Raw genomic sequence first — 22,933 nt, 5'->3', positions numbered from 1 at the left:
CAAATGGCTAAATAACTTGCCTAGAATCACAGCCAGTGAATGGCAACTGCAACATTTGAATCTAGACAGTCTGACTTCAAAACTCAGGATCTTATCCATTAATTAAGCCTTCGGGCAGTAAATACTCCGCCCGCTTAATAGGTATCAGACCCAGATATTTCCCCAACTTTGAATTTCTTTTGCCAGATCACAGATCTCAGTCCCTTCTAGGCCTGGCTTTCCAAAGAGTTCCCAGAACTGGTGGTACCCAAAATGTCATTTTTTTCTTCTGTTTAATACCCATCTACCTAAAATTCATGCTGTAAGTTCTACTGATCTTTGCAGAGACAATGGCCATTTTGACTGCTCCTCATCCAAAAATGCCAGGGCCCCAGTGAATTCCAGGGACCTTCCCACAAGGGCGAGCTGCGTCCTCACTGGGATCCCGACCACATTCCCAGATCCCCCTTGGCTCATTCTTATCTTTTCCTAGGTGGCTCATCTTCATCTGAACATCTTAATTTTTTTGGCTTTTGCTCTACATACACTTTCCCTTTTCCCCATAACAAAAGTCTAAATTCAACCACATAACTCACCTATAATTATTTCCCAAGCATCTGTCCACTATAGATAAGCAGTAATAACACTCTTTCATTAGGGGCACCTGGGTGGCTCAGTCGGTTAAGCATCTGCTTTTGGCTTGGGTCATGATCCCAGGCTCCTGGGATGGAGTCCTGCATCGGGCTCCCTGCTCAGAGGGGAGTCTGCTTCTCCTTCTACCCTTCCCCACCGCTTGTGATCTCTCTCTCTCTCTCAAATAAAAAAGCTTAAAAAAAAAAAAACCACCCTTTCATTAACATAAAAAACAAAGTTGCCCCCTTCCCCAAAAGGAGCTATTGTATGCATTCAAATGAAAAGCTCCCTGTTCTTTCACCAGACAGCATGAGGGTCCTAAAGCAAACAGAAGAGTTCCTTGTAAAAGTACCTCCACGTTCCCCTAATAGAGACTGTTCCAATCTACTTCAGGAAAAATGTAGTCAAAGGAATGTGTTCTGGCCCCAAAGCAACTGTATAACCTGACAGCATTATCACCACTCAATAAGAATCACTATAATTGCTCTGCCAAAACACCATAATTAAAACACAAAGGTTTCAGGCTGGAATTATAAAATGATGCAAAAGATAAGAAGTTTTCTCTTACATTTCACAAACAAAAATTAAAAAGTAGAACTTCATGAGTCACAGCTACTTATGCTGTGCTGTTCAGTACAACAGGCATTGGCCGCCCGCAGCCACTGAGCACTGGAAAGGGGGCCAGACCAAATGAAGATCTAAGGGTAAACACGCACCAGACTCTAAAGATGCAGTATGGGAAAGAAAAAAAAAACCTTAAAATATCTCATTAATGATTTTTATATTCACTATGCATTGAAATGGTATTATCAGAGATATGAGACTAAATAAAAAGCATTATTAAACCTAATTTCAGACAATCCCACTCGGTATTTACCATAAAGAAAAAACACACTCACACAAAAATCTGTACAAAAATGATTAACAGCAGCTCTATTCATGATCACTGGAGACAGAAAACAGCCCAAATGTCATTCAAAGAGTGACTAGATAAATAAACAGTGGTACATCCATACCACAGAATCTACTCAGCTATTACAAGAAATGAACCACTGATATACATACAACTTGGATGAATCTCAAAGGCATTATACAGAGTGAAAGAAGCCAGACTCAAAAGGTTACAGACTCTATGATTCCATTCATGACATTCTTAAAAAGATAAAACTACACCAAGGGAGAAGAGATCAGTGGTTGCCAGGGGGATTTTAAAGGGATAGCATGAGGGAGTTGATTTATTTATGGAAAAAGATCTGACAAAATAGATGCCAACCATGCTAATAACAGTAGTGATTATCCTGGCTAGTAGAATTATATGTGAGTTACAATGGCTTAGCTATCTATTTTCAGACCTTTCTGCAATGAACATGCTTGCAATTGGAATGAAAAAATACATAGTTTTTTTCATAGGGGTGATGGAACTATTCTGTGCCCTGATTGTGGTGGTGATTACCAGAATCTATACATGTGCTAAAATTCAAAGAAGTGGACAACAAAAGAAAAAAGTCAATATTACTGTATGATAATTAATTTCACTTTTTTTTAAAATCAGGCTACTACAAAATTTTAAATTACCTATACAGTTCTCATTATACTTCTATTGGACACCACTGTATCTACTTCTAAAAGAATTAGAATCCACTTTCACTAATTTGCTGATTAAAAAAAAATGTGCACATCTGAGATCATTCCCAATAAACTGAATTTGGCTATTAGGAATTAAACAAAGACAGGGATGCCTGGCTGGCTCAGCTGGTGGAGGATGTGACTCTTGATCTCGGGGTTCGAGCCCCACAATGAAGATAGAGATTACTTAAAAATAAAATCTTAAAAAAAAAAAAAAAGAATTAAACAAGTGCAAAGCCTAAGCACTACTTACCAATTTCTCCATGATGAATACTACGTCATTTTCATTTAGAATATTTTTTAAAGGATTTGGTTGGCCTTTGCTGATCAACTGCACTTGAACATCAGCCTATTAAAAATAGATAAAGTCAAGCAGTTATATATACACATATATTAGTACAAATATTTAAACACAAAGACTAATTTTACCTGTACCCCTGAAATAATACATTGTTACTAAAAAAAAAAAAAAGACTAATTTTACAGAAGCAATTGAAAAAGAGAATTTGAACAAGACATAATGTTCTAAAGAGAAGCGTTCATTTATTCTTTGCCATGTTTTTTCATGTTTAGACAAACCTAGCTCTATTCACTTCTACACAGGTTTCAAGGCCTCCCTAAAGTGCACCCTGCCTTATAGAGCCTTCTTTTGATTAGGATCAGAGACATCCTCTTCCTTGACTCATACTGTACTTACTATAATGTACCATACAATTAGCAGTTTATAAATATGATCTTTTATTCTGATTGTACTATGAATTTAGAACTTTGATCAATCTCTAGGAACTATGTATTTTTTCATTCCAATTGCAAGCATGTTCATTGCAGAAAGGTCTGAAAATAGATAGCTAAGCCATTGTAACTCACATATAATTCTACTAGCCAGGATAATCACTACTGTTATTAGCATGGTTGGCATCTATTTTGTCAGATCTTTTTCCATAAATAAATCTACTTAAGTAGAAATGTATTCAGTATTTAGATATCTAGATAGGATTTTGCTTAATAAAAATAGACATTCTGTATCATACACTTCTTTCCACCCCATTAAGTGTTCTTTGGCTCTACCATCATATAACTAATCCCATTTTGTTCAACATTTGGATACTTTTTTTTTTTTTAAAGATTTTATTTATTTATTTGACAGAGAGAGACACAGCAAGAGAGGGAACACAAGCAGGGGGAGTGGGAGAGGGAGAAGCAGGCTTCCCGCTGAGCAGGGAGCCTGATGCGGGGCTCGATCCCAGGACCCTGGGATCATGACCTGAGCTGAAGGCAGACGCTTAACGACTGAGCCACCCAGGCACCCCAACATTTGGATACTTTTAAGTTATCTACTATAATAAACAAATAATAATAGACATCCTTGAATTACTTTCTTAAGATGAATAGTTAGAAACACACCGACTTTGTCAAATTGCCTTGCAAATATGCTGCCCCCACATATTTGCATTCCCATCACTTACGGCAACACAGAGTATATTTTCACTGTTTATTTTTACCATCTCACAGCAAAAAATAGTATCTTGGTTGTTACTGTTTTTTTCATTTATTTGATTACTAATGAAGGTGACCAGTCTCTCAAAGGCTTATCATTGACAAATAACTCTCATTACCTGAATCCATTTCGTTTCTCAGTTTGGATCCTAAAGCATTTAGATACCAAGTTCAGAAAGCAAAGGATGTTGTGTTATTATAATCTACTAGGTTCTTTTTTTTTTTTTTTTTAAGATTTTTTATTTATTTATTTGAGAGAGAGAATGAGAGAGAGCAAGCACATGAGAGGGGGGAGGGTCAGAGGGAGAAGCAGACTCCCTGCCGAGCAGGGAGCCCGATGCGGGACTCGATCCAGGGACTCCAGGATCATGACCTGAGCCGAAGGCAGTCGCTTAACCAACTGAGCCACCCAGGTGCCCAATCTACTAGGTTCTTGAGTTTCAAGTACTGTTGTGGATTGAATATGTCCCCGAAAGACATGAAGTCCTAACTCCTGGTTCCTCTGAATGTGACTTTACAAGAAGGGTCTTGGCAAACGTAATCAAGTTGAGGATTAACTTGGACTGGGGGGGGCCCTAAATCCAATTACTGATGTACTTATAAGGAGGGAAAGATTTAGAGACATAGACACAAAAGGATGCTATGTATTGACAGCTGCAGAAATTAGAGTGATGTGTCTACAAGCCAAGAAACTCCAAGGATTGTTGGAAACCACCAGAAACTAGGAAGAGCTGAGGAAGGATCCTCTCCTAGAGCCTTCAATAGGAGCATGGCCCTCCTGACACCTCCATTTCAGAGTCCTAGTCTCCAGAATTGCAACAGAATAAATTTCTGATGTTTTAAGCAAACCAATTTGTGGTTACGGCAGCCCTAGGAAACTAATATACGTATCAAGCAAGAATTCCAATGGGGAGGGATTAATACATTTACCTAGATATACTTAATTCCTGAGTTTGGTTAGTGAAAACTCAAACAGTAAGAAATAACTCTACTTGTAATTTTCTTTCTGGGCTTACTTATTTATGTCTTTTGTCTATTCTTCTATTACAGTTGTCATTTTTCTTTGATTTTTAAGAATTTTTTATGTATTATATATATATGATATTAACATTTATCTTATATGACTATTTCTCTCCAGCTTATTTGTCTTTTAGCATACAATTAATTTTAGTTCACTAATTATTTTATAGATTAAACCATATGGGGACTTTAGCTATGGAACACTTGGCATATATTAGATGCTTAATAAATCCATGAATGTTTATAGCAGCTTTATTCATAACTATCAAAAACCGGAAACAATCCAAGTGTCCATCAGCTGGTAAGTGGTAAGTGTCGCACACCCATACAATGGGATACTATCCAACAATAAAATGGAATGAACTACTGATACACACAAAACATAGATGAACCTCAAATGCATTACATTCCTTGACAGAAGCCAGACCCAAAAGACTACATACCGTGTGATTTTATTTATATAACATTCTGGAAAAGGCCAGGGACAAAGGGCTGATTATAAAGGGACATGAGATTTTTGGAGGTGAAAGAAATGTTCTAGATCTTGATCACGGGGGTGGTTATATGACTGATGCATTTGTAAAAACTCATAGAACTATACCCTAAAAGGGTGGGATTTACTATAAACTAACTTCAATGAACCCAACTTTTAAAAAAGCAGAATGTTAGGATTACTGAGTTGTGTTTAAAAACGAAATAAATTGTTCATACCTCATAGATAAATGGATCTTTATGGATTCCTTTCTTTTCTTCATCAAACTCCCTGAAATGAAGAACTACACATGAAAAACAGAGTCATAGTATTCTGATATTTAAATTCAGTAGTCATCACTTTACCTCTGTAGGACACCAGTGAGAAAAGCAAAGCGCAAAGTAGTCCTGGCAGCCCTAAGGCATGGTTGGGAAGAGGGGGAAAAAGCAGAAAAAGAATATGAGAAGGGACGCCTGGGTGGCTCAGTCAGTTAAGCATCTGCCTTCGGCTCAGGTCATGATCCCAGGGTCCTGGGATCAAGTCACCCATAGGGCTCCTTGCTCAGCGGGGAGCCTGCTTCTCCTTCTGTATGCCACTCCCCCTGCTTGTGTGCACGCACTCTCTCTCTCTCTCTGACAAATAAATAAAATCTTTAAAAAAAAAAAAAAGAAGAATATCAGAAAAAAAAAGATGTGGTAGAAATTAATAGACTGCTACCCACAACTGGGCACAATAGCTTCTCAGAGGCAGCAGGAAATCAGGTTACCTACCTCTACTCTCATCTTCTAAAACACATCATCAGTTACTATTAAAATGTAATATACCATGTAACTTATAGGAAGTAAAAATCACTGGATTCTGATCTGCCACTGAATCAGTGGGTAACCACGGAAAAGTTATTTAAGGTTCCTAGTCCTAGATTTCTATGGCTAAAATAGAAACACCTATCCTTCCTCTATTTTTATGAGCTAAAAACTTAGTAAATTTGATAACGTTAAACAACTTCCTTTTAAAAATTTAAGCACAAAACTCTCGGGTATCATTTAATAATTATCGTTTCATTCAAGAAAGTTCTAAAATAGTCATCCCAAAGCGTGTGAACTATAAACCATTAAACATACCAAAATGCACATCAGTCTGATCTACACTCTGAAAGAGACACAATCTTTAGAGACCTAAAGAAGCCCAATGGAATTGTTTCAGGATACCATTTATTATTTGATCTACTCTGACTTCCTGACATAAAAATAGGAGAGCTAGGCCTGTGATTCACTTTTGCCATTTTGGACAAGACAGTGACTTATTCTTAAAGACAACTGCCCTTTGTGTATAACTGAGGGATGTTATTCAATTATTCAACAGTCATGTATATTATAGGCAGGCACTCTTCCTAGATGTCCAGGATATACAACAAAAACATAGTCCCTGGTTCATAGTCTTGACTGAAGTCCAAAGAGTAAGTCCACAGTTAGAATACAGGGTGATGGGTGCTCCAACAGAGGTGAGTGCAGGGTACTGTGGCCGCACAATGGAAGACATGTTGCCATACCACTAGAATTTTATCCTGAAAACCAAGAGGAACTCAAAGATTTTATTTTAAAGATTTTATTTAGTTATTTATTTGAAAGAGACAGAGAGCACGAGAGAGAGCAGGGGGAGGGCAAAGGCAGAGGGAGCAGGCTCCCTGCTGAGCAAAGCCCCAAAGTGGGGCTCAATCCCAGGACTCCGGGATCATGACCTGATCAGATGCTTAACCGACTGAGCCACCCAGGCGCCCCACTAAAAAATTTTTACTGGCAAATACCTCTCTGACCATGAGATGGAGGGCATAAACTTGGAGGCCAGGAAAATAGCTGTGAATAAGTGACAATGGCCTGAACAAAAGCAGTAGAGATAGAGGGGAAACAAGGGTACCAGGTGACTGATTTAGATGGAATGGGGGCTGGGTGGGGGGGGCTGGAAAAGAGAAGTGAGAATCTTAGATTTGGAACTCTTAATTCAGAGATAGGATTCAGGAGCAGAGTGTCAGGTTGCTGGGAAAAGATGAATTCGGTTTTGCAGATATTGAGTTTGAGGTCTCGTGGAAATTTCCAGTAGGCAACTGGATGCACAGGCATTGTGAAGGACTCAAGAGAAGTAAAAGAGACTTCTGTGCTTACAAGTGGAGAAAAAGACTAAGCTCCGTGAAATAACCGGGAATTATAAATAGGATCTAAATAAAACTGTATCAATGGGGAACTGGTTAAATAAACATAAGACAGACATAAGATAAAATATTACAAAGCAGTTAAAAACAATGAGATAGATCTATAGGGTGTCATACTGAAAACCATCCAAGACATTAATAAAGAACCTAGTGCTCTGTCTATAATGTTCAAAAATTGTCAAGCATTATTACTTTTTTTTAAAGATTTTATTTATTTATTTATTTGACAGAGAGAAAGCACAAGCAGGGCGAAGCGGCAGCCGAGGGAGGAGAAGCAGAATCCCCTGCAGAGCCGGGAGCCCAATGAGAAGCTCTATCCGAGGACCCTGGGATCGTGACCTGAGCCGAAGGCAGATGCTTAACCGACTGAGCCACCCCGGCGCTACATTACTACTTTTGTAAGCGGAAAAAAAGCAATAAAGATAAATAATGAAAAATTATGGCATTTAGAAAATTAGGGGTTAGATTACATCAGTGGTTCTCAAAGTGTGGTGTCAAGCCAGCAGCAGGTTTCACCTGGAATTTGTTAGAATTCTTTGGCCCCACCCAGACTTACTAAATCAGAAACCCTGGAAATGGGGCCCAGCAATCTTGTGTTTTGATAACCCTCCAGGTGACTGATGCAAGCTCAAATTTGAGAACTGCTGGATTAGATTTTAAAGTTGGATGCAGAACTAGATGGAATCCCCTTTTGTCCTAGCACTTCACTTTAAGAACAAAGTCTTAGAGCACAGTGAAATAAAGGTACTTAAAAAACCCAACACACTATTACGTTATTACAACTGTAGCACAAATAATTATTCTGAATAGACAATACGTTTCACACCAGAAAGGCTTTAAACAGATGAAGGATGCCAACATCTAGTTTTCCAAATCCTGAGAGGTGTCTCTAACATATCCTAAATTCGGTGGATCATCCGCATGAATAAAGCGCCTCGAAAAACTTGTCACCTTCCACCCCGATTGATAACGTACAGTTGTTTTCTCCTATACGAGACTACAAGCAAGCCCCCACAGGGCCAACCCCACGCTGGAGCAGATAACCGGCCTTTCCCCAACTCCCAGACTCCAGGAAAGCTGCCTTAGTCTGAAACTTAGGCGCCGCTGAGAACTGACAAGGCACTTCTCCCCAAAGCAGGGGAAAGAGGCTTGGGGTGGGGACCGAGAAATACGCCCAGGGAGAAGTGCTGCCCTCGCACCCTAGGCAACAGCACCAGCTACAACTCACTGCAGGAGACGAGAGTAAAGCTCCTCGGCAGCTCGGTTCATTCGGGACCACATCACGCCCCAGTTTGACTGCAAATCCGAGACCGCCAAACTGAACTGCGCGCCGGCTGCTGACGTCCGGGGTCATGACCCCCTCGCCGGGACTACGTTTACACCCCACCCACCTCCGACAGGCCCCGTTTGTCCACAAAGTTAATCTTTTGTTTTAGAGCACACAGCGGTTTTTTTCCGCCCCAGCAGTTTTCCATTCCCGTAAGAAAAAGTTAAAGTAAGTTGCAGTGGTTGAAGGGGAAAAGATATCTCGTCTCGCGAGAGTTGCCACGCCTCCTTAGGGATTATTCCGCAAAAAGGAGTCCCTTGTTTCTAAGCGCTTTTGTTGGCTTTTAAAGTCAGTGGGTACCGTAGTTTGATGCATGTAAAGAAATAACACGCTATTTATTATTTTTTATAGAGTGGTAAAGCGATATTTTGTGTCTCTGGATTGGTTCTGAGGCGGGGCAGGTTGGCGGACGAGTTGAAGGTTACATATAGAGCGGAAGTGCTAAGCACTTCCTTTTCCTATAGGAGCCGCCGGGTTGAGAGGAGCGTGGCCCTCTCCTCTCCCCGCGATGGTGAGTGGAAGCTTTCTCTGGTGGGCTTTTCCCTGCTCTCGGGTCCCGGCAGGAATGGGTTAGGGGTTTGGGGCATAATATCTTCAGGAGAGAAAGCGAGGAAAAGGGGATGAGGGTCAAAGGCGTCTGTTTGTGGCTCGGAGCTGGGTAGTGCGGCTTTACGGCAGCCATTTTAGAGGCAACGTGGGCGTCCCAGCACAGGGCGACATCAGATCGTTCTCAGGTGCAGAGGAACCTTTGGGATTCTAGTTTTCCTTGGATCGTATAAGGCATTGGTTCTACTGACAACTTGGAAACTCTTGGGGCCTAAGGCTGAATCGGGGTGAAAATCAATTTTGGGCCTTGTGTTTTCACGTGCTGTTAAATAAGGAATATTTTCGTGTTTCGAGAGAGATCTTGGGAAAGATTTGTATATCCACGTTTTTCTGAATTCTTGTCTGTGTTCATTTAAGAATCGCCTCTACAAAAGCTTCCCGATCCTCTTACTTTAAAAATTGCTCTGTTAGGTGTCCCCTAAACCGTCACATTCACAGCTCGTGGTACGACTAATGTCACTTGCACTGCATTTCCACAAATAATGTTTGTTACATGCATTGTGTAGTGTTTTTGTGCCCTGGGGAGTTCAGTGAAAAAAAAGACAACACTCGTGATGCTTGGATCATAATTTGACCAAATAACACCAACATATTCTACGGTAGTAATTGCTGTTAACATGGGGAATGGGAGTGGAGGCAGTAGTTGGGCGGTAAAGGGATCAGAGAAACTTTCCAGAAGGTGGTCTGAAGGAGTGTGAGGCTCTTCAGGATGAAAACAACGATTACCGAGGCAGAAGGGGTATGGCTCTGAGTGTAGGGACAGTGATGTCTGGAAAAGATTATGGGAGATGAGGTCTAGCAGATCACATAGGCCATCCTCAAAACTTTAGTAGGTTTATTTTTAGATGGTAAGTCTTTGGAGGATGTTGAGCAAAAAGTAATATGACCAGTATTTTTGTTGGTAAGTTTCATGAGCTGTGTTCAGGATGAAGGGGGCCAAGGGCAGAAATTTGAAGTAGAGCTGTGGTAGACCGGATTTCTGACAGTTGGCAAAAGTTCAGATGGTGGCATTAAATAGCATTTTCAAACCTTACAGTATACTTCCGATCATTTTCTTTTGTACGGCCTGGGTTGAAAGTTGAATGATAAATTTTGTGGTGGATTTTGAGATTCTAAATGTTCTTGAGTATAAGAATTTATTGAAGTTAATAAACATGGTGTGTTCGTAATAGCCTTTGTTTCAGCCCTAAGAGTTGTCTGTCTACCCAAATTCGAATCTCATCTGTAATTCAGTCTTTAAAGATACTGTTGAGGGGCACCTGGGTGGCTCAGTTGGTTAAGCAACTGCTTTCAGCTCAGGTCACGATCATGGAGTCCCACATCGCGCTCCCTGCTCAGCAGGAAGTCTGCTGCTCCCACTGACCCTCCTCCCTCTCATGCTGTCTCATTTTCTCTATCAAAGAAAATCTTTTAAAATATCTAAATAAAGATACTGTTGATATGTGAGAATAGTGTCTCTGATATTGTCAACATAAGTATTTTTTTCTTTTTCCCAGGCGTGTGCTCGTCCATTAATATCTGTGTACTCCGAAAAGGGGGAATCATCTGGCAAAAATGTTACTTTGCCTGCTGTGTTCAAGGCTCCCATTCGACCTGATATCGTGAACTTTGTTCACACCAACTTGCGCAAAAACAACAGACAGCCATATGCTGTCAGTGAATTAGCAGGTATGGATTTTTCAAGGGTTGATATTTTTTAAGACCTGCTTAACAGCAGTGATGAAATTCCACTCCCATTGGTCCGTGTTTCTGAATCAACGTGATTTTCCTGGATGTTCTGATGCTGTTGCTATCATGCATAATAGTCCTAGGTTGATAGGGTTGAGTAGCTAAAACTTGTATTTCTTCCCAATTTCAGGTCATCAAACCAGTGCTGAGTCTTGGGGTACTGGCAGAGCTGTGGCTCGAATTCCCAGAGTTCGAGGCGGAGGGACTCACCGTTCTGGCCAGGGTGCTTTTGGAAATGTATCCTTTGTTTTACTCTGGATTGGTCAGCTCTTGTGGAATTTATCAGACTGGACCTGGTTTATTCATATTAGCAGTTTTGAAAATATTTCCAACATACCAATAGTGTCCAGGTTAAACATTGCTCTGGGCAGGTAGGGGCTTGGCATTGGGAAGTTTTGCTTGCAATGATGTCGTAATTTGCGTCTTACTCTGTTCTCAGCGACGGTTGCCTGCTGTCAGTAAGCTGGTTCAGAAGGGTGACGAAAATTCTTACTGAGCAAGACCTAACCCTTTTATAATTACTAAAATTTGGGAAATGTGATTCTTAACTGGGAAAATAGATGTGTCGTGGGGGCCGCATGTTTGCACCAACCAAAACCTGGCGCCGTTGGCATCGCAGAGTGAACACAACACAGAAGCGATATGCCATCTGCTCTGCCCTGGCTGCCTCAGCCTTACCCGCACTGGTCATGTCTAAAGGTTTGCATATTTTGTATTACAGGAATGGGACAAAATACCCTTTTTTTCTCCCTCCACCTGACCCATTTCATTCATGTTAATAGTAACCTGTGTAGATTCTATTCATCCCCATGTTCCCTGACTAAATTTCTCTCTACTAAATAATAGTTCTACTTCAATCTATAGTAAGTCATCAGTGAATATTGTGTAATAACTGGTGAACTAATTGGAATGTGGTGATTTCGTGTATTAGAAAACTTTCCACTCAGTCATGTCCCTACTCTATTTTAAACTGTCAAAATGATGAGATTCCACTTAATTGGTCCGTGTTTCTGAAACACATGATATTTGTGGGAATTCTGATTTGGCACATCATATGCTATTTTGCTTTTGTGGATTACATGAAATGTTTCTTGATTTTTCAAAAGTTTCAGGGTAACCAGGTATTTGTTGGTGTTGATTGGCATTATCAGGTCATCGTATTGAGGAAGTTCCTGAACTTCCCTTGGTGGTTGAAGATAAAGTTGAAGGCTACAAGAAGACCAAGGAGGCTGTTCTGCTTCTTAAGAAACTTAAAGCCTGGAATGATATCAAAAAGGTAGGCTTAATGAACAAATTTCCATTTTGGTGGTCCTTAACACAAATTTGTCAGATTTTTAAATTTCAAAAGATGTCTGGAGGACAGTATAACTGGATATGAGAGCAAGGACTCAAACCTTATAACTTGGGTTTGAATCCTGACTGCCATTTACGGCTGTGTGTTAATGTTGGGCAATTTGTTGTGGCTCCTTTTCATCGTAAAGTGGAGTTTAACTTTGAAGATCAATCGCAGGGTTCATACCTTAATCAAGATACTAAATGTTCTCTTTCTAGGTCTATGCCTCTCAGCGAATGAGAGCTGGCAAGGGCAAAATGAGAAACCGTCGTCGTATCCAGCGCAGGGGACCCTGCATCATCTACAATGAAGACAACGGTATCATCAAGGCCTTCAGAAACATCCCTGGTAATTGTACTGCTTACTTCAATGCCCGTATGATGCAAGCTTACTTGGCTTTTACATGATGAGATTCCACTTTATGGTCCGTGTTTCTGAAACACATGATTTTGTGGAACTTCTGATTCTCAGCTGCATGAGTACACGGTGGTTGAAACTGCCTAAGTAGGGCCATAGTTCTCGGGTACCTCATGTAGCACACAAGTCAGACACGTGATCTGTGTTTCTTGTGTTTAAAATACAGGCTCCCTAATTATCTTTTCCCTTCAAAAGGAATTACTTTACTTAATGTGAGCAAACTGAACATTTTGAAACTTGCTCCTGGTGGGCACGTGGGACGTTTCTGCATTTGGACTGAAAGTGCTTTCCGCAAGTTAGACGATCTGTATGGCACTTGGCGTAAGGCTGCCTCCCTCAAGAGTAACTACAAGTGAGTGTTCTGCGTGTTCATATATTGAACACAGATGTTCGTGCTGTGGATATTCACATTCAGAATTCGTTCGCATGTTTTCTAAATAATGGATGATGTTGTGTGGCCATTTCCCCTTATGTACAGATTCAATATTGTGTAATGGTGAGATATTCTGAACGATGGTAGTGTGATGGAAATTCTGATGGAACTCTGGAAGGTTTCAGTGTTCATTGAGAAGTAGGAATTGAGCATCTTACTGTTCAGCATTTTTTTCTTCTCAGCCTTCCCATGCATAAGATGCTTAATACAGATCTTAGCAGAATCTTGAAAAGTCCAGAGATCCAAAGAGCCCTCCGAGCACCACGGTAAAGTTGTGATACTTATTCTTGCTAAAGCCTCATACTACTGGTTATTTCAAAAATGTGGATAATGTGAATAAAATACTAATGTTACTACCACCTTTTTACAGCAAGAAGATTCATCGCAGAGTTCTGAAGAAGAATCCACTGAAGAACCTGAGGATCATGTTGAAGCTAAACCCATATGCAAAGACCATGCGCCGGAATACCATTCTTCGCCAGGCCAAGAATGTGAGTGTTAATTTGGTTTTTGATGATAGGTCAACTTTTTTTCTTAGAAAGATAGGATTCTTAAGTTGTTCTCTTAATTTGTTGTAGCACAAACTCCGAATGGATAAGGCAGCAGCAGCCTTAGAAGCCAAATCAGATGAGAAGGGGGTTCCAAGCAAGAAGCCTGTGGTAGGGAAGAAAGGAAAGAAGGCTACTGGTGTGAAGAAGCAGAAGAAACCTGTGGTGGGGAAAAAGGCTGCAGCTACCAAGAAACCAGCAGCTGACAAGAAGCCTGCAGAAAAGAAACCCACTGCGGAGAAACCTACTGCCTAAAAACTTAGGTTTATTCTATAAAAGTCAAATCCTTTTGGACAGCTAATTTTGAATAAAGACCTGATCAAAGCCAGTGAGAAACACGACTTTTTGGATGTGTTTGTGAATCTTAGAGTTTTGTTGTTTGTTCCTCCATAAGTCTGGCCTCTTGGTTCCATTTTATAGTCTGGTGTAAAACAGGGCCTTGCCTTTGTAGTAAATCACGCAGTTGAATGGGAAGAAGAATGCTGCATAAATCCAGATATAAAATCCAATTTGTAGTGACAATGTTTTTGAGAAGCAGGTGGATAAGACTTCTCAAATGGCAGAAGCTGTTAGAAGATTTAGCACTCCTCGGGGTACCTGGGTGCCTCAATCTGTTGAGCAGCCACTTTTGGTTTTGGGTCAGGTCAAGAGCTCATGCATGGGTCACGGGATCAAGCCCTGTGTTGGTCTCCAAGTTAAGTGGGGAGTCCGCTTGGGATTCTCTCCCTCTTCCCTCAACATGCTTGCTCACAGGCTCGCTCACTCAAATCTTTCTTAAAAAGAATTCTCACTCCCGCAAAACAAAAAATACGCCTTGGAAAATAGGTGAAATTACATGAGGGTTTTTTTCTCAGTACCACAAGAGGGCAGAATATATTTTGAGGCACTGCAAAAAGAAATTGATGGTTCCTATTACAACCTGCTGTGATAGAGTACAGTTATTAGGGGAAATGTTACCCTCAGTATTTTGACCCATAGTATGAAAGTCTCAGAAGCATTTTTCAGAACTACTTGGGTTTGCAGTTTTGGTAAAGGGATATGTTGACCAAGTATACCGCAAAGAAGTGTACCCAAAAGGACATGGGGGATTTTTTCCCTACCCTGTTTTGTCAGTATGTCTTAACCACCTTAAGGGTTGACCTTTCCTGACCTGTGTTTGTCTCTTGTCAGGGTCTTGTTTTGCATCTGGTTTGTGTCCTTTGGTAACCTTAAAGTACACATCCAGGTGATGGATCCTCTGGTTTGCAGATGCAAAGATCTCTGTCCCTCAGCATTTAAAGGCTCCACATCCCATTTGAATTTGTTAGCACCGCTTTAATGGTCCTGCTCTAATTTGCGCAGCCTCCTGGGAACCACTTTGACGTGGCCAGGAATCCTTGCCTGCAAAAATCAACAGGGCTCGTGCGCCTCTGTGCTAGATGATCGTGGTTTTGGTCTCTGCCCTCAGATGCGTTTGCAGGTTTTAAGGAGTTTAAAACAACTTTCAGTTGCAAAAAACTTAAGTTCGATGCTGGGAGTACTGCTCAAAAGCATTTGAAACTGGGTACTTGACCATTTTTATCTCCCGAATTCTTTATGGCTCCACATCCTGTGCTTTAGGATTCCTGATGATTACTGAACTTAGGTTTTTGGTTAAAAACCTGGGGTTGTGCTGGGCAGAGCCCGTCGAACGTCAAGTAGCCAGCGAGAGTGCGGACGCCGGCAGGAAGCGCTTTGGCCCACGTGGCGCTAGCCCCGCCCAGCCCGCGGCTTGGTTTCCGGGAACGCGGGGGTCGTGACGTCATTACCGAGCGCCGGGCCGGACGGCGGGCGGGAGGAGGCGCCATGCTGAGCCGGCTTCAGGAGCTGCGCAAGGAGGAGGAGACGCTGCTCCGGTTGAAGGCGGCCCTGCACGACCAGCTGAACCGGCTCAAGGTGACCCTGCGTGTCCCCCCGCTGCCCCTCTACTCCGCCGCCCTGCGAACCCTAGGCGTCGGCGGCGTCCACCTGGTGGTTGGGAAGCACCTGGGAGCGTGTTTGATGTTGCGGGCCCACTTCTCTCAGAATCTTGATCCTGCAGGTCTAGGCTGAGGTCCAGCGATCTGTACGTGTGGCAAGGCTACCGCCACAGCCCAGCACCCGTAAATGCAGGTGCTCCGCACCCCTTGCGCTGAGGAAGTGTGACCTCCCTAAGCCCGGCCTAGGCTCTCCCCGTCCCGGACCCGTTCCTCCCCAGCTCCCTCAGGATGTGCTAGCCACCACTGACTAGCTGCTTTTGGCGCTTGGAACGGCCAGAAGAGACTCGTAGATCCGTTGTGCGAAGAAAGCGAGCCAGGGCCTGAGGAAAGAGTTGTCGCCGAGTTCCCAGTAGCTTGAATTCTGGCCGCTGTTCCGGACTCCATGGCCTGGACGAGATTTGGTGCACCAGGGCCATTTCCCACACCTGTGCCTAGTCCGCCCTCTTTAGCCCCAGTGAGCTGATCCTGATGAGGGCGGCTTAGAACTCTTCTTCAGGATCTTTAAGCCCAAATGAGATGCGGGTTTTGAAGGCTTTTTGTAAGCTAAAAGCACTGTACAGCTGTGACATATCAAAATAATATTATTTTCCTCAGGACAGTTGTAATGGCCTGCAGTTATTTATGTTTTTGTATCACTAGTACCTGCACAAGTACCCAGTGGTGTGTGTTGTGTATGATGATGCCCATGACCTCTAAAGCCTCCGTTCCCTTATGCTCCAGGAAACACTTCCACTTTCCATTCTTCCTGCCTTCACTTTATTACTGGGTAGAAATCTAGAGTCCAGGGAATTGGTCTTCTGTGGAATCAGAAGACGCCTGGCTTTTTTAAGGGCACACTTGGCTTTTCTATCCAGCTCTGCTGTATCTAGGGGAATGGAAGTCTTGGCTCAGCTGAGAGACCTGTACACCCAGGGGAAAGGCCTGGAGGTTTTCTGGGCTCTTTTCCTTAAAAATGTGGGAATAAGATTAAGAGCCCCACCCTTCCCTCTAGAGCTGCACAGAGGTGACACTTTTCACGTCTCCTCGTGATGCCTGCCTTTGACAGCATGCTCAGCAAATGTTAGCCATGTCAGTAGCCCAGTGAAATAGTAAGCAAAGTGTCCTCCCCTCTTTTCTAGGTTGAAGAACTAGCCCTCCAGTCAATGATTAGTTCTAGGAGAGGGGATGAGACGCTGTCTTCTCAACCTGCACCTGAACAGTCACGTGATGTAAGTTGAATCAAGTGTGGGCCCAGGGAGAGAATGCAAAGTGCATTCTGCTCTCCTGCTGCTTGGAGGCCAGAAATTTTTGTAAATTACATTATCAAGCCCAGAGGACTCGGAATTGCTTGTGAGAGCTTTGTAGTTTAATAAACTGGCTATTTCGTATCACTGTTTTAGACAGGAAACAGCCCACCTTTCTACCAGCTGGTCACACTTTGATTAACGAGGTACTGTTGTATTGCCTGCACCATTCTAGTCATCTGACCTCTCTGGTTACTCCAGTGAACCCAGGGAGAGTTGGAGAGCTTTGCAGGCATTTGTCACAAACTTCCACTGCCTCATGAATAAGTAAGCCTGGGATTTAAGAAAGAGTGTAGCTTCAGCTACAAAGCATAGTGCTAAAAAGAATTCCAATCCTCAACATCTCCTCCTACTAACGTCTGACGTCCTTAAGTAAAATAGTACAATATTCTTCTTTCTAAATATACCATATTTGAGCACTTCTCCCAGATGTGTTTAAGCCATTTAAAACCATTTGAAAGTAGCACATCTAGGCCAGCATAATTCTTACGCATGAACCATGTTTGTAGATCAGGTAACATTCTGTCAAATCTAGGGCATTTACTCTCTTCCCATTTTGGCAATGGGGAGGTGGAGGTAAGAGGGTCAGGGTAGAAATTGGAGAAATAGGAAGTGGCCTTACCTCCTGATGATAAATATTGGGGATGAGGATGCAGATGAGATTTGATTTTAAAACCTATTTAAGAATTTGCTGCTTTGAGGCCAGTGTCTTTCCTACTAATCCATAATGTCCTTGCCTAAAGCAGGTGTTGGTGCATGTAGACAATGAAGCATCCATCAACCAAACTGCACTGGAGCTGAGCACAAGGAGCCATGTGCCCGAAGAGGAGGAGGAGGAGGAAGAAGAAGAATCAGATTCCTGAAGCAGGGTAGGGAAGAGCCAAGCTTAGTTACAGGAATTAAGTTTCTACATCTCAGGAACTTTTGTCTCTTCAAAAAAAATGGTCTTTCCATGGGCCCTCTGGCCTGCTTTACAAGGAAGAACTTTAGGATGTGTAGTTGTGAAAATGGTTCCATCAAGAACTCAAGTTTCAGAACGCTTTAACAAAAATTAGCGACATATGGAAAGGCAGAGTCTTAGCATTGAGCAGTACGGGTGGTGCCGTGACTGTATTAGTGATTATGCTCCAAACAGAGAGTTTCCTCTACAGTGCTATTGAGAAAGTCTGCCATTTGCACAAAGGGCGGAGTTTAAATACAAGTCAGCCTTTCCAGTCAACGTTGCCTCTTCAGAAAACCAATTAAAGGCTGTCTGCATGCCATCGAGCCATTGTGAGCAGAGCAAGGCCACGGTCTAGGAGAGAAAGATAACAAGTGAGGAGCACAGAGGGCCACTTGAGAGCACAAGCTGCCGCCACCCCTCGGTGGGGCAGGTAGGACTGCTGTGCTGCGGAGGGCTTTGTGGGGCTGCCATCGTATGTAGGTTGAGACATCTCGGTGGTAAAATGTGCTTAGAAATAAAGTACACATAAAGAGCTGTCATGCAGCTTCCTGGTTTCCAGATAGGAACAGAGAAAAGGATTAGTTCCTCCCCTGGGGCAAAAAATACAGCAGGATGGTTTAAAACCCATTTCTGGACTTAGGAAATGTGCCATTAAATCACTATGCCTGGGAGATTGGGTTTTGTAATAATGACAGTTACAGAGTAACAGTTGTTAAAACTTAGTACTTGCAGTTTAGATTCGCTTATGCATACTATCCCTCTTCCAGTGAATATACAGTTAAGTAGTTGCTTAATTTTATAAAATTTGCCCTGCCCAAGCAACAGAAAAGCCAAACAGAACACAAAGAATCTCTTCAAGCAAACCTTCTTCTGTAACTGTTCCAGAAAAGAACATGAGTGTATTTATTAATCAACATTTCAGTAAAGTTATTTTGAGCTACTCTTAAAGGAAATAGAAGTTTAAATGAGCATGTTTCTTGGAAAATACCGTGTGAAAACTTTTGCAATGAAAAGCAATCAAGCTGTACACTTGGGGTTTTATTTAAAATAGGAGCATGGGTTTTTGAGAGCTAGAAAAGTTGGCTGTGAATTCTAGCTCTACTACTAACTGGTTGCTTGCCTTCTTAACTCTTTGCAGCTCTCAGAGTCCTGTGGTCAAAGGTATGCCTACCTGAGCCAGCACTTTCACAGGCGGTTGTGGTGTGCTTAACAAGGTATCATGTAAAAACACAGCTGTTGTTGGTGTCTCAGCAAGAGGGAGTCTAAGGAAGGGATTTGACATAGGGAACTCAAAACAGCCAGACTGAGGCAGGTAACCTCATTCTTGGTAAAAATTACCAGGAAAAAAACCTTTTTGACTCTCAAAATGTAACACACTTTTGTATGTAAATAGAGAATTTAAAATACCCCTCAAAAGACACTGAACATGAAAGCATTCAGATCCAGGTATTAGACTCTAGGTGACACCTTCCTCCCTAGATGCAGTTTGCACATTTTAACGAGACCTCGGTTCGTATCCTGTCCTATCCCTTAGCAAAAGATACAGGGTGTGAGTCTTAAACCTTGGTCTGAATGGATGTTGTTTAGGTTAGACTGTTGACTTAGAACAGATGTTAGCCTCACAGCGAGAGAAAATGGACTGGCTGAGGCAGCGATATATATACGACCGAGCAGTTTTTAAAATCCTGCCTGTATTCCAAGCTCTGGTAGGTCCAGAATGGAACTACCAACTCAGGAGATTTACCCAGGTCCTGCTTTTAGTTTGAAAACAAAATAGGCCTTTTGTTTTTAAAGACGTGTTTATTTTGGTTTTCTATAAGCTGCCTCTGGAAGAAAATGGTGGAAGAGGTGCCAACCGGGCAGCATCACGTGTACCTCAAGTTCCGAAAGTCACTTGGGCAGAAAAGGCATCCGTGGTCAGTTGGGACATGGCTTTGTTTTCTGTGACTTCACTGCTACCTCACAGGCAGGACAAAGCCAGCACCAGGTCCATTCCTCTCCAGGAAGATGGAAAAAAGTCACTGGTGAAAGCGGGGAGACAGTTGCTCAGTGGAGCAAAGCAGCATGGGACTGGATGTCCTGGGCGGAAGCTCCCACACCAGTCGGGCTGGCTAAGAGCGGGGTGCTCCTGGGAGCACGCCAGTGACACCCCAACCCCACCTTGCCTAATGCTTTTCCTTGTGTAGAAATGGCAGAAAGAGGGAATCTAGTCACACGGCCACAGGAAGGGTAGCTGGAAGATTCACACGTAAGTGGAGAGAAGCGTTGGACAAAGTCCAAAACTTGGAATCACGGATCCATTAAAGCCCAGGGCACCGAACTTGTCTTCACTATGGCATTTCTGCCTTCCAGCCTCCTTCCTGTCTCCACCTGTGCCCTCACAAGAAGGCTTGGCTAAATCACTGGACTTTCTTGTGTATGTGTACCCGAGACACTGAAAATCCTACCCCAAAAGGAGACCTATTTTTCCATCCTTTTAACTTGGTAGTATATTTATTAGAATAAGAGATTAGATTTGTTAAACATCTGGACTGAAATGGTTAAAAGGATTTTCATACAATTTTTAGGCACTATACACACTTGTTTACAATAGCATCAATACTTGGATTTGGGGAAAGAGAAATCTCATACATTTTAATGCCTTGATCCATTTGTAACATTCAAAGTAACCACCATATTAGAAACGCTAATTCAAACTTGAGACATAAACCACTAAATATCCCACATAATATATTTAAAAATAAATATAGAAATACAACCAGAAGTCTATAAATCATCACAGCAGACAGACTGGTGAAGCCCCAGCTATCATGGCAGTGAAGGGCTCTGGCTAGATTTTGATAGAAATTGCTTCATTCTACACCAAAAGCAAAAATATAATAAAATGATACATACTTTCTGATGTTCTTTATCGTAGCAGCAAAGCATGCTTCACATGCACTGCCTGTGAAGGATCTTACGAGGCCCCTTCCTACTCAAATGGAAGGTATGCCTGGCAAGAATGCAGTACCACCAAGTGTCAGAGAATCCCAAAAATACAGGCAGCTAGCCGTCATGGCAAGGGAAGAGCAGTGCAATTTTCAGTAAGTAAGAATGACTACCCACGGTCACCAAAGTTTCACTGTAATTCAACGTTGTGCGTGTGTTGATCGACATACACAAAAATAGCCCCAAGCACAAAGCCAATCCACTTAGGGAGAGAACAGGAAGAATAGAGACAGTAATATTAAAAATGACACAAGTAGAATTTTGGCACATGCTGTGTTCATCCTTTGTCATAGGTGAGATGCACGTCTGAACAGAGGCCCGGAAGCGACATGGCACACCACTGGGCAGGCGACTCACTCTTCGCCGCTTCCCACGTCCTTAGACGCCGGCTGCGTGGGTCGGTGTGCTGGGCTGGTTAAGGCCAATGGTGGAGCAGAGCCAACCTGCAAAATCCACTTCCTCCCCGTCCGATCTCTTGATAAAGGCATGAACCTGTGTGCAGGGAAACAGAGTAAGTGGTGGTAAAAAACCGGAAGGAGAGGTCGAGAGTCCTGGGTCTAGAGCTTCTCTCGGAAGGAGCTCCCGGAGCCCGTCCTGGGCCAGCAGCTGCCGCAAGAGCCTGCTCTGCTCGTCTCACCAGCTGAGGCCACAGCCCCCACGCACCGCCCTGAGCCTGCGCTCCTCCCCTGGGGCCTGGGCACGGGAGCTCTGCCCTCCGCTCGGCCCTTACACTGCCCGGCAGCCGAGGCGGAGCAGGGAATGTGCTCAGGGAATACCGGGCAGGCAGACTGACAGAGGACAAATGAATAAACAGGACGTGTACAAATTGGAAATCAATGGACTTACCATGAGTTGCTTCAGATCTGCTCTCTCTGCTGGGTTTTTTATTAAGCTGAAAGAAAAAGATAACGTGAGAGAGCTTGCCTGGTGCTGGTTTCCCCTCCAATTACTTGCACTTACGTGCCTGCCGCAGCCCCCACCCCCCGCAGGTTCTGAGGAGTGCCTGAGCCTTCTCGACCTTCCTGTCCTGGCAGAGCGGCCCGCCCGCAGGTGAACAAATGCCTGCGGAATCGAAGACCAAAAGGCACCATGCCAAGCCCGGCAGAGAGGTGCCGAAAGCCGCAGCTTCACCCACTGCCGTAGTCGGACCAGTCCCCGAAGCCGTGGCACTCTGGAAGTGCAGGGAAAAGGGCAGAGCTCTGCTCCCCAAGACTGGGCAGGGAGGCTGACAAAAGCAGCGAACTCTTCCAGAGGGCAAGGAGCGGACTTACCACTTATTCACAAAATCTTGAAATTCCAGACTGAATACTCCACTGGGCAGTTTTGGAGGAGGCTGCAAATACATGTCAGGACCTAAGAAAGGCGTGCTTCCTTCTCCACCCGTATTCCCCACAGACCTCCCCCCCTGCAGACCTCGGCGCGGCGCTGCCCTTACGCAGCCACGGGGAGGCAGGCCCGGGAGGCCAGGCGGAAGCTCTGGTCTCACGACGCACACTCAGAACTGGGGCCCAGTTAGCGTTCTGCCACTCACTTGCCTAGCGACTAAACAAATCACGGTTTCTCTGCGAACCTTAGTTTATTGTTCTCCGAGCTGCGGAGGGCCTCGTGACAGTCCCAACTGTAAGCCTCGGGGTGTGGCGTGGACACAGCCCCAGCACCTCCTAGCGGCCGCAGCTCGGGGCTGTGCAGACCCCCACCTGTGCACGGCACAGAAGCTACCTAGATAGTAACAGATGTCCAGCCCTTTTCTGAGCCCTGAAGAAGTGGAGCAAGGTTAATAATAAAACACTGGCTGACAGAAGCCTGAGTCTGGAAGGAACGTTCCCTGCACCCTCCCTAAAGGAATGCGGCCGTGCACAGGCATCGGCACGAGGACACGGGCAACAGCTCTGTTTCC

The 22,933-nt window shown here is 43.3% G+C and overlaps 4 protein-coding genes and 4 non-coding genes across 14 annotated transcripts in view; 6 read left to right on the top strand and 2 right to left on the bottom strand.

The window, feature by feature from the left end:
* ZWILCH (zwilch kinetochore protein) overlaps positions 1-8,767 on the bottom strand; it is a 36,625-nt gene extending 27,858 nt beyond the window's left edge. The window contains exons 1-3 of the mRNA XM_032417427.1: positions 8,662-8,767; positions 5,467-5,518; positions 2,492-2,587 (exon numbers count right to left, since the gene is read on the bottom strand). Coding sequence (XP_032273318.1) covers positions 2,492-2,587; positions 5,467-5,518; positions 8,662-8,714 — 201 coding nt within the window. The 5' untranslated portion in view covers positions 8,715-8,767. The remainder of the gene's footprint in view (positions 1-2,491; positions 2,588-5,466; positions 5,519-8,661) is intronic.
* Positions 8,768-9,040: 273 nt separating this feature from the next.
* RPL4 (ribosomal protein L4) lies at positions 9,041-14,163 on the top strand. The gene is made up of 10 exons (XM_032417668.1): positions 9,041-9,271; positions 10,863-11,034; positions 11,225-11,331; positions 11,655-11,793; positions 12,246-12,370; positions 12,646-12,775; positions 13,040-13,196; positions 13,460-13,543; positions 13,648-13,768; positions 13,856-14,163. The coding sequence occupies exons 1-10, from the start codon at positions 9,269-9,271 to the stop codon at positions 14,078-14,080; spliced, it is 1,263 nt and encodes a 420-aa protein (XP_032273559.1). The 5' UTR covers positions 9,041-9,268; the 3' UTR covers positions 14,081-14,163.
* Positions 11,079-11,151, top strand: LOC116640849. Its single transcript, XR_004301078.1, has one exon. It is a non-coding gene; the product is annotated as a small nucleolar RNA SNORD18 (small nucleolar RNA).
* On the top strand, positions 11,495-11,593 carry LOC116640850. The gene has a single exon (XR_004301079.1). It is a non-coding gene; the product is annotated as a small nucleolar RNA SNORD16 (small nucleolar RNA).
* LOC116640847 lies at positions 12,068-12,139 on the top strand. The gene has a single exon (XR_004301076.1). It is a non-coding gene; the product is annotated as a small nucleolar RNA SNORD18 (small nucleolar RNA).
* Positions 12,826-12,895, top strand: LOC116640848. Its single transcript, XR_004301077.1, has one exon. It is a non-coding gene; the product is annotated as a small nucleolar RNA SNORD18 (small nucleolar RNA).
* A 1,411-nt stretch (positions 14,164-15,574) lies between the features above and the next one.
* SNAPC5 (small nuclear RNA activating complex polypeptide 5) lies at positions 15,575-21,537 on the top strand. 7 transcript variants are annotated; one of them, XR_004301003.1, is made up of 6 exons: positions 15,575-15,739; positions 16,941-17,030; positions 17,849-17,974; positions 19,187-19,209; positions 19,869-19,964; positions 21,330-21,407. XR_004301003.1 is itself a non-coding variant. In XM_032417066.1 (5 exons), the coding sequence occupies exons 1-3, from the start codon at positions 15,650-15,652 to the stop codon at positions 17,966-17,968; spliced, it is 300 nt and encodes a 99-aa protein (XP_032272957.1). In that variant the 5' UTR covers positions 15,575-15,649; the 3' UTR covers positions 17,969-17,974; positions 19,187-19,209; positions 21,330-21,409. The 7 variants fall into 7 exon arrangements, 3 of the variants coding, with proteins under 3 accessions (XP_032272957.1, XP_032272958.1, XP_032272959.1); XR_004301002.1 differs by having other exon boundaries at positions 19,187-19,262; XR_004301001.1 differs by lacking the exon at positions 19,869-19,964 and having other exon boundaries at positions 19,187-19,262; positions 21,330-21,409.
* Positions 20,520-22,933, bottom strand: part of MAP2K1 (mitogen-activated protein kinase kinase 1) — a 79,605-nt gene continuing 77,191 nt past the window's right edge. Inside the window, exons 9-11 of the mRNA XM_032417065.1 lie at positions 22,308-22,369; positions 21,883-21,928; positions 20,520-21,528 (exon numbers count right to left, since the gene is read on the bottom strand). Of these exons, the coding sequence (XP_032272956.1) occupies positions 21,415-21,528; positions 21,883-21,928; positions 22,308-22,369 (222 nt within the window). The 3' untranslated portion in view covers positions 20,520-21,414. The remainder of the gene's footprint in view (positions 21,529-21,882; positions 21,929-22,307; positions 22,370-22,933) is intronic.

This window comes from Phoca vitulina, unplaced genomic scaffold (genome assembly GCF_004348235.1).
Source record: "Phoca vitulina isolate PV1807 unplaced genomic scaffold, GSC_HSeal_1.0 scaffold20, whole genome shotgun sequence".
Taxonomy (NCBI): Eukaryota; Metazoa; Chordata; class Mammalia; order Carnivora; family Phocidae; genus Phoca; species Phoca vitulina.
This window is presented reverse-complemented; position numbering and strand designations above follow the sequence as displayed.